This window comes from Manis pentadactyla, chromosome 5 (genome assembly GCF_030020395.1).
Source record: "Manis pentadactyla isolate mManPen7 chromosome 5, mManPen7.hap1, whole genome shotgun sequence".
Lineage (NCBI taxonomy): Eukaryota > Metazoa > Chordata > Mammalia > Pholidota > Manidae > Manis > Manis pentadactyla.
Genome location: NC_080023.1, coordinates 153,176,132 through 153,190,427, shown reverse-complemented (window position 1 = coordinate 153,190,427; position 14,296 = coordinate 153,176,132). Strand labels below are relative to the sequence as shown.

The following is a 14,296-nucleotide window of genomic DNA, read 5'->3' as shown; positions in this document are numbered from 1 at the left end:
CTCAACATCAAAGTGGTTAGGAAAGTGTACTCCTCCCAGGGATTTCTGAACAGCAGTCCAATGTACCACAAATGATGACTGCAAATTCCAGTCACAGGGCCATGTGTTCTGCTTTTGTATACCGAGAGACACATCCCAAACCAGAAAGCAGGAGAGAAATTCAGGTACCACCTAGGCAAGTTGAAACTCTGTGCTTTTTAGGAGTACAGAACCAATTCAGTATAGGGTTCCATGGGACCCTGGCTGGTGCTGTGATAATCCTTCAGAGAATGCAATAATATAGAAAGATGTTATTGGCTCCACACCCAGTGTCCACCTCTTTTCATCATTCGCTATAATAAAAGCTAATTGCCAGGAACTTAAAACATGCCAGAAGGGCACACCGCCTCCTGGCCTCTGCTTTTTCCCATGTCTCCTTCCTCTCCACTGAGAGCTTTCCATGCAGGGTACTAGTTACCTCTCAACAGCCGTACCTCCAGACCTCAGGAATTCTGCAAATGGTAGATACCATCTCAACAACCATTCTGGCTGCTTGGCCATGGGAACTCCAGGGCTGCAGGCAGCCCCCAGCCCTGGGGGAGACCAGACCAACCAGCTCACATACTGCTGTGGTATGGCAGGAAGGTCAGGGTCCCAGATCATGAAACATTATTCCTGTCCTCTTGGCAGACCCAGTTCTTTGGAGACAAAAACCCATTCAGTATCCCAGTGCCAGTGTGATAGGCAGAATAATGCCACCACCACCCCAGTCCCCAGGATGTCCAGGTCCTAATTCCTGAAACTGGTGAAGATGTTACCATACATGGTAAAAGGGACTTTTCCGTTGTGATTAAGGCTCTTGATGTGAAATGTTTGTCTGGATTATCCATATGGGTCCAGTATAATTACAGAAGTCCTTACAAGTGAAAGAGGGAGGCAGGAGACTGAGAGATGTGATGACAAGCAGAAGATGGAGTGATGAGCAGAAGAGCACCATGAGTCAAGGGATGCTTGCAGCCTCTGGAAGTCAGAACAACTAGGAAACAGATTCTCCCCACAAGCAACCCTGCCAACCCATTTCAGACTTCAAACCTCTGCAACTATGAGAAAATACATTTGTGCTGTTTAAGCCTCTTCTCGCTTCTGGGCTCTGGAAGGACCCTTCCCCCCTTCTGACTTGTCCAGAAAAAAGGCAAGTAGATATTCAGGAACTGGCAGGACGAGAAAAGCTGACCTGTTAGGAAAGCCTTTAGCATTCATACCTTTTATTTACATATTTAATTATTTTTAAAGTTTCCCATCCAATAGCATTAACAGGAATCCAGCTGTCCCAGGAATAGCAATAGCAATTTGGGGTCTCCTGAGAATGCCAGATTGTGGCTTGCTAGAGTCAAAAAGAGATTGTCCAGTCCAAACCACACACTTTACTTATGAGGAACTGTGGCTGGAGGTCCGGCGGTGTCTGGGAATGGGAAGGGCAACAGGCAGATGGCGCTGCAGCCACCTCACAGGCATCGCTTTGGCGCCTGGCTCTGCCTGGTCCCGCCTATCATGGCTGCTGTTGGTACTGGCTTTCGGTAGCTGTGTAGAAGTCCTCCAGCACACTCTGGATGTACTCGAAGGTGGGCCGCTCCTCCGGGCGGTTCTTCCAGCAGCGCGTCATGATGTTATACAGCTCCTCTGGGCAGTGCTCCGGCCGAGGCATCCGGTATCCACGTTCCAGTGCCCGGATCACCTCAGGGTTTGTCATCCCTGAGAAGGAGCCGTGAAATTAAAAAGGGAGGGATTGGGGGCCAGAGCCCCCAACACCACTACTCCCCAGCTCCCCGTGGGAGCTGGGCCCCTTCCACTGTGAAATCCACACACCCCTTCCCCAGCCTCCTCTGCAGCGAGGGCTGGGGCGTGGCACCCAGTTTTGGCCAATGGGAGCTGAGGGCGCGTTTCCCGGGAGACTTCCGGGAACGGTGTTCCTCCCCTTTAGAAAAGAGGCTTTGGAGGACACACCCTTCCTCCTTCCTCGAGGCACTGAGACGTGGTGCTTGGAGCTGCAAGAGCCACACGGGGAAGACAATCACAGAGAAGCTAACCCAGAGTTCTGAGAGTTGTTACGCAGCGGAACTAACCGGTCACCAGTGCCAGTTTCATTCATAGCATTCATCACAATTGACAAGTACATATTCATGTAATATTTCCCCCATCAGACTCTGAGCTCTGCCTATTGTTTCAGCCCTCTTAGTCTGTTATTCTGTCCTTTAGCCTCATGCATCCTAACGGATACAGGGTTGCATAACCCACTGCCTGGTTTTTACTCCTGCACCCTCAAGTCACAAAAGTAAGGTGGCCAGACTCAATGTCATCCTATGAGTGGGACCACTTTCTTATTAAATTAACGTTTATGTTAGTTATCTTTAAGAACAACCTTTTAAATATCATGATCCCAATTTTATATTACCAGTGTTGAACTCCAAACTCGTATATCCAACTGCTTCCTTGAACATTTTTGCTTGCATGCCTACAAGTCACCTCAAATTTAACAGGGCAAAAACATAACTCTTGGATTTCTACCCTCAGACCATCACCAACACAGCTACTCAATTAAAATCAGGAGAATCAACCTTGATTACTTCTCTCCCTCACCTTCCACATTAAAGTCATATCCTTTTTTCTCTGGAAACCTTAGCACCAACCCATCAGCATCTCTCTGTCACCACAACCACCTTTGCCTGCACCATTGCTGTGGCTGCCACCATCTTCCTCCCTGACCTCCAATCCACTGTCCATGCTGACCCCAAATATCACTAAAGGATGGAAATCAGAGGATGCTACCTCCCTGCTCAAAAGCCTCCAGTAACTTCCCCACACTTAGACTGACATCCACATTCTTCACTCTTCACCTTCGCCCTGCCCGACCTGGCCCTGGCCAGCCTCATCGTCTGCCACCTGCTCTCACTTCTTGTCTCCAGTTCCTGGGCTTCCTTGGTTCTCTTCAGGCATACCTCAGGCCCTAGGAGCCAGCAGTGCCTTCTACCTGGAATGTCTCCCTAGATCCTTACTTGGCTGTCTTCCAGCTCAAATATGAACTGTTTTGACAGGTGCTAGGAAGCCCCACAGGAGCCCATGTTACTCCCTCTCACATGGCCCTGCTTCATTTTTTTCTGAGCAGTGATCTCCAGCTGAGTGTGTGTCTGTTTAGTGTGTATTCCTCCAGGCTAGAACATAAGCTTCTATGAACAGGGAACTCATCTCTCACTGTATCCTCAGCGCCTAACAGACATTAGGAATTTGATAAACACTAATGAATGAACCAAGTGTCTACATCTTTTATACCTAATCTTTACAACCTCTTCCAGGTAGATAACATTATCTATATTTTTTAAAGGTGAAGATGGGTAGGAGAAGTGAAGTGAATTTCTTAAATTGTAATAGTTGACAGGGACAGGATTGAAATTCAGAACTATTTATAAAAAGTCAGGGACTCTTTAAATCAACCTTCCCCCTCTCCCCAGGGTTCTGGCTATAGATACCCCAGGAGTCATTCCAACCAAAAAGGAACAGGGAACAACACTTTACTGAGTCCCAGACATGTTGGGTATATCTTTGCATACCCATGTGGTCTATTCAATGAATGGTACTGCCCATAGGCACGGGGAGACATTCATCCATTCAACAAATAGTTACTAATACCCATTAAGCACCAGGCACAGAGGCAGCGGACACACCAGTGAGGAATACAGACATGATTTCTGGCCTTACAGAGTTCAGAGTCTGATGGGGGAAATATTACATGAATATATACTTGTTAATTGTGATGAATGCTATGAATGAAACAGCATAGGGTATTATTAAAGAGAAGCATTGGGGATATGTGTGGTACTTTAGATGACTGGAGGTGGGGTACAGCATAAGGCTGGAAAACTAGGTAGGGCTGGATCGTGCAGGACTGCGGGCCATAATTAGGAGTTGGGGATTTTGTCCTAATTATGATGGGAGACCATTGTAGAGTTAGAGGTGGAGAAGGCACAAGGTCTGAGTCACAGTTTTAGAAAAATTCCTCTGGTCCCAAGTAGGACAGAGGGGAGGTATGGGGGAGGCTGATTAGGAAGCCACCACACCATCCAGGTGAGAGATGATGTTGACCTGGTTGTGGGTAGAGACCGTGGAGTTCAAAGTGGCATATATTTTGGAGTCAAATGCTCAGAACCTTGTGACTTCTTGGATGTGGTAAAGCGTGAGAGAAAAGGAGGGGTAAGAAAGCCCACAGACTTAAGGCTTAAGAAACGGGGTGGGTGGTGGTGACTTTAACTGAGATGGGCCAGGTGAGAGGGGGCTGGGGGTGAGGATCAGAACTCAGTCTGAATGGACACACTGACAAGAAAAGGGAGCCAGGCTGGGCCCTGGAAGCAGCTCAAGTCTATGTCCCCTTCCCCACCTGGGTAAGGGATCCGGCCGTAGGTGACGATCTCCATCAGCAGAATACCAAAGGACCAGACATCTGACTTGATGGTGAAGGAGCCAAAGTTGATGGCTTCAGGAGCTGTCCACTTGATGGGGAACTTGGCCCCTGTGGGGTTGGACAGAGCAGAATCAGGCGGAGTGTGGGGAGCAGTCAGGGCTGGGTCTGTGCTTGGCTGTGGGAACAGGAGAGGGCACAGCTGCCAACATCTGCCCCCGGCAGAACTGCCATCTCCCTCAAACTGGCCTCCGTGGAAGCAAGAAACATCCATTCTAAGGACAGATGGCTAAAGTGGGGGGCAGTGGGCAGAGGGGTCTGGGTGACCAGGGGGCTAACAGTGTGGGGCCACCTTGTTGATTCAGTTGCTAACCCAGTGAATGACAGCTTCTGAAGAGTAGAGTCCTAGAGGCCACAGAATCTTTAGGGGCAGCAGGACCTTAGGGGCCCTTGAGTCCAGGTCACAGCTGTTGCCTCAGCCCCTCGCCCTGGGAGTGAGGGAACGGAACATTTTAGTCTTGACCCCTGATATTTACCCCAGGTGGTCTACTCCCTTCCTTCTGCCTGGCCTGGGTGGGTTCAATTAACCTTTGGTTAGTGATTTCTGTTTTAATTCCATTGTGGTTCGTGAACATGGTCCTCAGGATACATGTCCTTTGGAGTCTGGTAAGACCTGCTTCATGACCGAGTACATGGTCAATGTTTGAAAATGCTCTCTGTGGTTTTTTCCTCCATCCCTTCCTGTCTTGGGATTGAGAAAGTTTTCTTTATTCCCACTTACCCTCCCCTAGTTTAGAAATTATACATTCTACTCTTATTTTTTAGTGGTTACCCTTAGTTTAGATTTTTTTTTTTACTGTATCATAACCAACATGAAATATAGTACACAGATCTTTCATATACAACCTGATGCAGTTTTAGATGTGTATGTACCGTCGTAAGCACCACTCAAATCAAGATAGAGAACATTTTCTGCATCTCCAAAGGCCCCTCCACCCCTTTCCTGTCAATACTGCCCCATTCCAGGTTAGCACTATTCTGACCTTTTTTGCCAGAAGTGAGTTTTGCCTGTTTTTTCTTTAACAGTTTTATTGAGATATATTCACAGACCACACAATTCACCCACTTAACATGTACGATTCGATGGTTTTTAGTATAATCACAAAGTTGTGAATTTTAGAATATTTTCATCCCCCTCAAAAAACCCCATAGCAGTCATTCCCCATTTCTTTCCAACTCCCTACCTCAGCCCCAGACAACCACTAATCTACTTTCTGTCTCTAGATTTGCCTGTTCTGGATATTTCATAGGAATGGAATCATATACTATGTAGACTTTGTGTCTGGCTTTTTTCACTTAACATAATGTTTTTGAAAATTCATCCATGTGTAGCATATATCAGTACTTCATTTCTTTTTTATGGCCAAATAATATTCCACTGTAGGTATAAACCACATTTTGTTTATCTGTTTATCAGCTGGTGGACATTTGGGTTGCTTCCACTTTTTGGCTCTCATGGATAATGTTGCTATGAACATTCATACACAAGTTTGCCTGTTTCTGAATTTCACATAAATGGAACCATCCAGCATCTACTTTTTTTTTTTTTTTTTGGTCTGATTGCTTTCATTTCATTATTATGTCTGTGAAAGTCAACCTTTTTGTGGCATGTGGTGTTGGTCTACAATCTTTCATTGCTGCATAATATTATGTGAATGTACCATACTTTTTATAGTTATTCTACTGTTTACAGACATTTGGATTCTTCCCAATTTTTGTCTATTATGCATAAAGTTGCTGTTACTCTTAATTTCAACCTGTACTTGCCTAATTTAATCTAAAATTGATCAGTCCCTGGGCGAGACTGTAGGCTGGACACCGTATCTGGAAGGACTCCATCAAGCTCAATGATACACAGCTAAAACAGGAACAGACCTTTGCATTTTACCAATCATTTTCATAGGTCACAATGGACAACACTCAGCCCATCCAAGTGGGCCCTACAGGCCCCCCAGCAGTGTTCCCTACCTTCCCGAGCCGTGTACTCATTGTCCTCGATGACCCGTGCCAGGCCGAAGTCGGCAATCTTACATACCAGGGATGCAGAGACCAAGATGTTGGCGGCACGGAGATCTCGGTGAATATAGTTCCTCTGCTCGATGAAGGCCATGCCTTCTGCAATCTCCACCCAAAACAGAGAGAGATACCCTCATCCTCAGATCTGGCCCAGTGCAAGGTGGGTCCCACCCAGAAGCAGAGTCCAAGTGTGAGAAAATAGGAGAACGTGCACCAGCTCCCCCTTTTCTGGCCTTTGAGTTTCTTGAGCCAGGTGTTACCATCTTTTCTGTTTTATAAAGGAGGGACACTTTTTCTAGAACACACTACCAGGAAAATTCTGAAAATCAGACTGAAACCAGTCTGTGTATTTCCAATCCCTGTGCCCCACGATGCCTCTAATTACTGCAGAACTCCAGTGCTCTGGAGGACTGCAGCTGGGTGCAATCTGGTGAGATTATTCGGGACGGGGTGGGGGTGGGGGCTCTGGCCAGACTGACCAAACCAAGGCGCCAGCCGGCTCAAGGCCAGAGGGAAGCGGGTGGTGTACTTGCAGGAAGTGGCCAGCAGGGGTCACTCGTGGCTGTTGGAACTGAGGTCTGAAGCTCAAGACTCTTCAACAAAAATTTGAGACTGCTTTTGTTTGGGGTAGCTGCTAGGCTGGGGGTAGGTTTGAGGGGGTGTGGTGAGGCAGGGTCTTAGTCTGGAGGTTGTGGGAAATTTACAGGACTCTTTAGACAACAGAACAGTTAACAACAGCTATTATGTTAGTGACAGACATTGTAGCTTATTCATTTATTATAAAATGCTTAAATAGCACTTACTGTGTGCTTTGGGGAGGTACTAATGCTAGCAGCCGTGTGTCACAGATTAGAAAGCTGAATCCCAGACAAGTAAGGAACTGGTTGAAGTGGAGACTGTGGTAGGAACTCTGGCAGCCCTGCTTAGGGTCTGTGTGCTGATCAGTCATTCTATCTGAATTTTTTTTGGCCATGTATTGGGCACAGAGCAGGCACAAATGCTGCTAGTTACCATTTTTTTAGTAGCCTCTGGCAGACACTCATCAGTGGGGGCAAGGTGGGACTAACCCCATTTAGGAGACAGCAGAGGATAATGCCTAAGTGACTCTTGAGTTGGACCAGCTCAGCTTGAGCCCCAACAGTTGTGTGACCTCAAGCATGCTATGTCACCCCCCTGTGCCTCACTTTTCTTCTTTGTAAATGGGGATGACAATAGAACCTCCTTCTGAGTGGTCATGTGAAGATTAATCCTCTAAGCCTACATCAAGGGCTTAGAACGGTATCTGGCACAAAAGTATTCACTTCAATGGTGGCCATTAAAGCTCCTGATTGAGGTAAGTGGCATTCAGAGAGGTTAAGCAACTTGCTCAAAGTTACACAGTCAGAGCTGGGATCAAAACCAAAACTCTATGTGTCTCCTAAGCCCATGTGCTTGCAGAGTGTGGCTTCTCAGGGGGTTGGCGCCTGAATGAATAATGGATAGGTTTACTGGACTCAGGGTTGTTAAGAATTGGGGTCGATGAGGTGGTGGGATTTCATGACCACCAAGTGGGTTGCCATGATGTCAGGCACTGGAACTTGGGTTTGCTTCTGAGAGTATTAGGGAACCACAGAATCAGAGCTGGAAGACCTGTAGCAATATTCCAGCATTGGGCTCTTTGAACTGAATCTTACCAGTAACCTCAGGTTGTTTTGGGGATGAGGGTGAGGGAACAAAAGAAAAGCACCCTCTCAAGTCAGCAGCTCTGCTTGACCTATTTAAACTACCCAGCTACTATATATGATGGAAGGAAAGGAAGGAAGGGAGGGAGGAAGGAAGGGAGGGAGGAAGGGAAGAAGGGAGGGAGGGAGGAAGGGAAGAAGGGAGGGAGGGAGGAAGGGAGGAAGGGAGAAAAGAAGGGAAGAAGGGAGGGAGGGAGGAAGCTTTTGAGCTTGAAAACCACAGATGTGGTTCAGATCTCTCATTTGACAAATGAAGAGACTGAGACTCTGAGCAGACCAAGGCCATACAGCCAGTTGGTGATAGGGGTGGGTGCCCTCCACTGCACCAATCCTCCTCTCTAGGGGGAGGTGAACACCAGGTCCCCAGGTTGCTGCCTTCCCACCGCTGGGCCCTGAGTCCACCTCTGCTCCTGCATACCAACGGTCTGGAAACTCTTTCCCTCCCTTGGCTTCTGTTTTCCCATCTGTGAAATGGGGAGAGTGATTTTGCCTCTTTCCCCCCGCTGCCCCTCCCCCACCCCTAGATTTCTGCTAGTTTGATGGTTATAATGTAGCAACAGGCCTTACTATTGTTTCTGGGGCACAGAGCCCATTGAAGTGAAAATGCCAGGCCTTAATTTCCATATGCTTCTGGTATTCAGGGCTCTGAAAAGTAGAGCCTTTTTTTTACCTCCTACCCACCCACCACCCAACGATTTGCATACTCAAATGAGCTCTGTTTCCGGCATTTCCAGAAGGCCCAGCACTAGGACTGGATACCGGTTTCCCTTAACACACTCCAGGCTGCAAACCATGCCCCTTCATTATTTCCAGCCCCAGGCACCTGCTGACCAGGCCCAGCTCTTTTGCCTTTCCTCTTTGGGCTTTGGCACAGGCAGTTTCTTCTGTCCTTCCCTCTCCAATTAATTTATTTAACTTCTACTCATCCTTTAAGTGTCAGCCTATAGGATACTTCCTCTGGAAAGCCCTCCTGGACTGCTCCTGGACCAGGCTAAATGCTCCAGCTGAGTACCCCTGTTGCACCCCTTTCTTTCCCTGTTTTTCCACAGGTAGGAGAGAATGAGAGAAAATAGAAGTAAAAAGCACTGAGGCTGGGGGCAAGAGCAGGTGCAGAGGGAAGGGAAGATAAGAAAGAAAATGGGATCTAAAGAAGTGTTTATTTGATTTGTGTATATTATTTATTTTGCTGGACACTGCATTCTTTTGACACTGAGCGGAGATCACTAGGGGCATGGTCTCTAAGAGATGCAACTGTTTAATATCTGTAAACTCTGGGCAGACAGCAGTACTTTCGGTTTTGTTCATTGCTGTATCCCACAAAATTAACGCTGCAGTTAGGCAAAGCTACTTAACCTCACTGGCCTGTTTCCTCATTTGAACTTAACTTCTCTATGTCTCAATTTCCTATTCTGCAAAATGGAATGACAATTACCTGCCTGTGGCCAGACTGTTACATAGTGGCCCTCAATGGAAGATGCCTCCTGACACTCATGTCCCTGTGCAGTCCCCTCCCACCCTGACTCTGGACTGGGCCGTGGGGCTTGCTCTGGACAATGGAACATTGGCAAACATGATGCAAGCAGAGACTTTCAAGTGCTTGCACATTAGGGATCAGCCCCTCGGAACACTCCCTCTTGCAATCTCACTTCCATGCTGGCTGGACTACTGAGTGATGAGGGGCCACACATGGAGAGGGACCCCGAAGGGTGAGCCACCATCTCAGACCTCCTAGCCTCAGGCAAGCTCTCAGCAGAATGCATCCACATGAGCAAGCACCATGTGGAACTGAAGAACCACCCAGCCAACCCCAGTCAACCCATGGAATCATGAGAAACAACAAATTGTTGTTACAAGTGACAAAACTTTGGAGTAGTTTGTTACATAAAAATAAATAACAAAATCCTACTCTATGAGGTTGGTGTAACAACTACATGAGTTAGTACATGCAAGTTAGTACATACACATAGAAAAAGTATTTTATACTGAGCACTCAATAAACATTAGCCGTTATTTTTATTATTACAGTGCAGTTGACCCTTAAACAATACAGGGGTGAGTGGCACTGACCTCGCACAGCTGAAACTCCCCCTACAACTTTCAACTCCCCCAAAACTGAACTACTAATAGCCTACTGTTGACTGGAAGCCTTACCAACAGCATACTTAAGCAATACAGATTTTGCATTTTGTATGTGTTATACACCATATTCTTACAATAAAGTAAGCTAGAGAAAAGAAAAATGTTTTTTTTCAAATTATCACGAATCTCCAAAAAATTTTTCCAAGATATTTAATGAAAACAATCTGCATGCAAGTGGGCCCACGCAGTTCAAACCTGTGTTGTTCAAAGGGTCAACTGTAACTGACTATCTGTCCTGCGCCCACCCCCTCCCCAAATCCTCCATTAGGCTCTCACCTGGGCTGAGAAGTCAATGAGTTTTGGCAGTGGCTGCCTGCTGCCTTCGTCGCTCTTCAGGAAATCCAGCAGGCTTCCTGTGGCCGGGAGCAGAAGCAACACTTTACTACCCTCACTACTTTAGTGTATGGTGGCAATCGTTCCTAGTCATGGATTTAAATAAAAATATTAATTTACCTCTCCCAAGGTTTGAGAAATAGAATTTGAGTGTTTTCAAAATGACTTTGTGATTGCCAGACTCATTCTTTAAGACAGCATTCTGAACCTGGATGACTGCGGCCTTGATTTTATAAGGCTGGCATAATTGTTTACTTAGAAAATGACAAACGTGTGAGATTTCCAATCACACTGAATGAGGTTGTGTGAGTTCTTTTTGTCAAAAAAATGGACAGGGCTTGAAATGGTTGTGAAATGGTGGCCTAAAAAAAAAAATGCCTGCAAAATCCTGGATCGTGGGCAGGCAGGGTTGGGGCATCCTGGAATGGATGCTTTGACAGCTTTCTTTTCCAGAGCAGAAGGCAGTTGATGAGCGGGGGACTCACCCCAGCCTCTGAAACTCAAAGTGAAACCATAAGCCTCTTCTCCCATCCCCTGGCCCCATTCTCCTCTCCCGGTAGCCCTGTGAGCTCCCTTCCTCGGCATGCCTTTAACATGATTTCACCCCATTAACCAGGGGGGCTGGGTGGTTGTATGTTAAGGTGCTCAATAAGCACTTGTCAGAAGAGTTCCTGGCCGGACTGGGGGCATCTCAAGGGCAAGAATCATGTCAGAGTCGCCTTTGAGTCTATAATTGACCGGTATGAGCCACAGCCTGCATCCCCGGCCCCTAGAACGTGGCACCTTTGGCCATGAACTCCGTGATGATGTAGATGGGCTCCTCTGTGACCACTGCATGCAACTTCACCAGCTTGTCATGCTGCAGAGTTTTCATGAGGTTGGCCTCCGCCAGGAAGGCCTCCACAGACATGCTCCCTGGCTTCATGGTCTTCACGGCCACCTTGGTGTGCTTGTTGTAGGTGGCTGCAGTGGGACAGGGGTCAGGAAAGGTGGTCAGAACCCACTGCTGTTTCCCTACCGCCCTGGAAGGCCCAGCTGCAGAACTACCTCCTCCAGAAAGCCTCTGCCCATCTCAGCCTTGAGAAAGGGAAGGGGAGATACTGGCTTTGGCCTCAGACATATGAGGGTTGGAAGGTCAGTGCACTACTGCCTAGCTGTGTGCCCTAGGGCAAGTCACTTAGCCTCTCTGAGCTGTAGTTTCCTCATCTGCAAAGAGGAAGTGATCAGCATTGCCTCTGAAGGGCTGTTGTAGAGGTTAAAGAATAGCCTCATTACATTGCTTAGATGTCACATACACACACATGCCATCTTTGCTTAAAATGCCTTAATTTTAACATTGCTCTAAAAATAAATACCAGTCTCATCAGGGCCTACAAGGCCCCACATAATCTGGCCTTGCCCATTTTGCCAGCCTCTTCATCCCCTCCCCTATAACTTGCCCTTTTGCCTTTTGTCCACCAATCAGCTTATATGTCATTCAGTCCCTCAAGAACCCAATTTCCCCTCCCACCACAGGGACTTTGCACATGTTGTTCCCTAATCCCACTTGCCTTACCCCACCCCTGTTCTATCTTGCTAATTTTATAAATTTCCTCATTGCATGTGTGTCCATTTTTGCCTTGGCTGCCAGGAAGCTCTAATCCAGATTTGAGGTCTTCCTGTACTCAGCATCTAAGGCCTTGCATAGGACTTTTTTTATTTTCCAGCCTCATCATTCAGATCCATTTTACCTTCCTCTCCATAAGTTCTCTGCCACATTCTCTTATTCAGTGCCTAAGCATGAGCAGGATCTCAATAAATGCAGTTGATACATTTTAAACTTACTGTCTCTGGCTGAAGTGTTTGCATCTTTGTAAACCTTCACCAGCTTGTCATGCTGCAGAGGGCACCAGGTACCTCGTAATTCCGCCAAGCAGGCACCACTGTTCTCAGGTTATTAGTGGTAGAACAGCAGGGGTAGAACATGGCGCTGGGCACATGGCAGGTGCTCAGAACAGCTTGCTCATCACTTGGCAACACTGAACTCACCTGATAATCTCCCAGTTGCTTTTATCCCCTCTTAATTTTCATCATGCTAAGAGGCCTCATGTTACCTCAGCCCCAAACTGGTAGGCTGTCCCAGCTCCATATGAGGGAGTGATTCCTCACCCAGGACTCCTGCCTTCCAGAAGGAAGTTTTTGATGCCAGCAGGCCTGGCCTCAAAGGGAAATCAGTGTTTGCATAGCAGGGCAATGTGGTTTGCTGTCAGAGGGACTGCTGCTACCTTGCAGTTATTATTCAAATCTCCCCTTCTGCCCTCACTGGCATTCCCACTTTGCCGCAGGCTGTTCCTGGAGGCATTGGCCTCCCTCGCCCCTCTCCCCCACCACTCTGTGGCCCTGGGTCCTTACCCATCCAGACTTCTCCGAACTGCCCGGCTCCAAGTTTCTTCTCCAGCTTGAGGGATTCCCGGGGGATCTCCCAGGCATCTTTCTCCCATGGCTTCTGAGGCTTGGAGGACACGCAGGGCACTGTCAACTTCTGGCAGAGTCCATCACTCCCCTCTGGAACAGAGCCCCTGGTCAGCCGAGGGCAGCCAGCTCCAAGTTAGCCAGAGACTTCCCCTTGGAGGCCTCCATGCCTGGTCTACTGGTATCTGGCCAGTGTTCCAATGGGTTACCATCAGGAACATTCCCAACAGAGCAGGGCATGATGAGATGCCACCTCTGCCCTCCTCCTCAACAGGCTTAAGACCTCAGGAAAATCCAAAGCAACTATTTGTCTGGGGAGGGTCAGGAAAGCTCAGTATGCCTCAGAGGCTTCCATGCAGCCTTGACTAGGATTCCTGGGAGATGGGCCCACCCCAGTTGGGATGCAACATTGGGCAGGACTCACTCTTGTAGTGGGCCACCAGCTCCTGAAGGGTGCTGAAGGTGCTCCGTGGGGAGATGTAGAAGCCCCCATTGTCCAGGGTCCGGATCTTGTAATGTTTCACTGTGTCCCGGTGCTGGGGGTCGTAGTCTCGCACAGACAAAGAGTAGCTCCCTGCATTAGCCAGAGAGAAACTCCTCAAGAGTGGGATCTCAGGGACCTGAGACCCCTTCCTGACCCCCTTGTAAAGCCACTGCTGTCCTGGCACCTGGGTACAAGGGTCAGAGTGGGCTGTGGAGTCAGGCTGCCTGGGGTCTCATGTGGGCTCCTCCACATCCAGCTCTGAGACCATGGACATGTGACTATGTCTCCTTCTGGTGCCTCAGTTTCCTCATGTGTAAAATGGAATCGATCATTATACCTCCCTACCTCACCCTATTGCTTGATGATTAAAAGAAGTAATGCTTATAAAGTACTTGGGATATAAATATTCAGTAAATGTTGGCTGTCCTCATCATCTCCATTATTATTTTTCTATCTATCTATCTATTATCTATCTATCTATCTATCTATCTATCTATCTATCTATCTATCACAAAAGCCACGATGCCACATCAGTTTGATATAAAGTCGGGTTAGTCAGAAACAAACAGAAAGATAACAAACAACAACAAAAATCCAGCCCAATTATTGAGATGTAAACATTGACATGTAAATGTAAACATTAATGTTGTGACAGGCTGAATA

General features: G+C 47.4%; 1 protein-coding gene across 2 annotated transcripts in view; it reads right to left on the bottom strand.

The window, feature by feature from the left end:
* Positions 1 to 1,224: 1,224 nt before the first annotated feature.
* The window catches only part of HCK (HCK proto-oncogene, Src family tyrosine kinase), a 34,085-nt gene continuing 21,013 nt past the window's right edge, over positions 1,225 to 14,296 (bottom strand). For both annotated transcript variants that reach the window (XM_036924732.2, XM_036924731.2), the window contains 7 exons: positions 13,574 to 13,723; positions 13,090 to 13,242; positions 11,482 to 11,661; positions 10,642 to 10,718; positions 6,458 to 6,611; positions 4,409 to 4,540; positions 1,225 to 1,731 (listed from right to left, as the gene is read on the bottom strand). In XM_036924732.2, the coding sequence (XP_036780627.1) occupies positions 1,529 to 1,731; positions 4,409 to 4,540; positions 6,458 to 6,611; positions 10,642 to 10,718; positions 11,482 to 11,661; positions 13,090 to 13,242; positions 13,574 to 13,723 (1,049 nt within the window). In that variant the 3' untranslated portion in view covers positions 1,225 to 1,528. The remainder of the gene's footprint in view (positions 1,732 to 4,408; positions 4,541 to 6,457; positions 6,612 to 10,641; positions 10,719 to 11,481; positions 11,662 to 13,089; positions 13,243 to 13,573; positions 13,724 to 14,296) is intronic.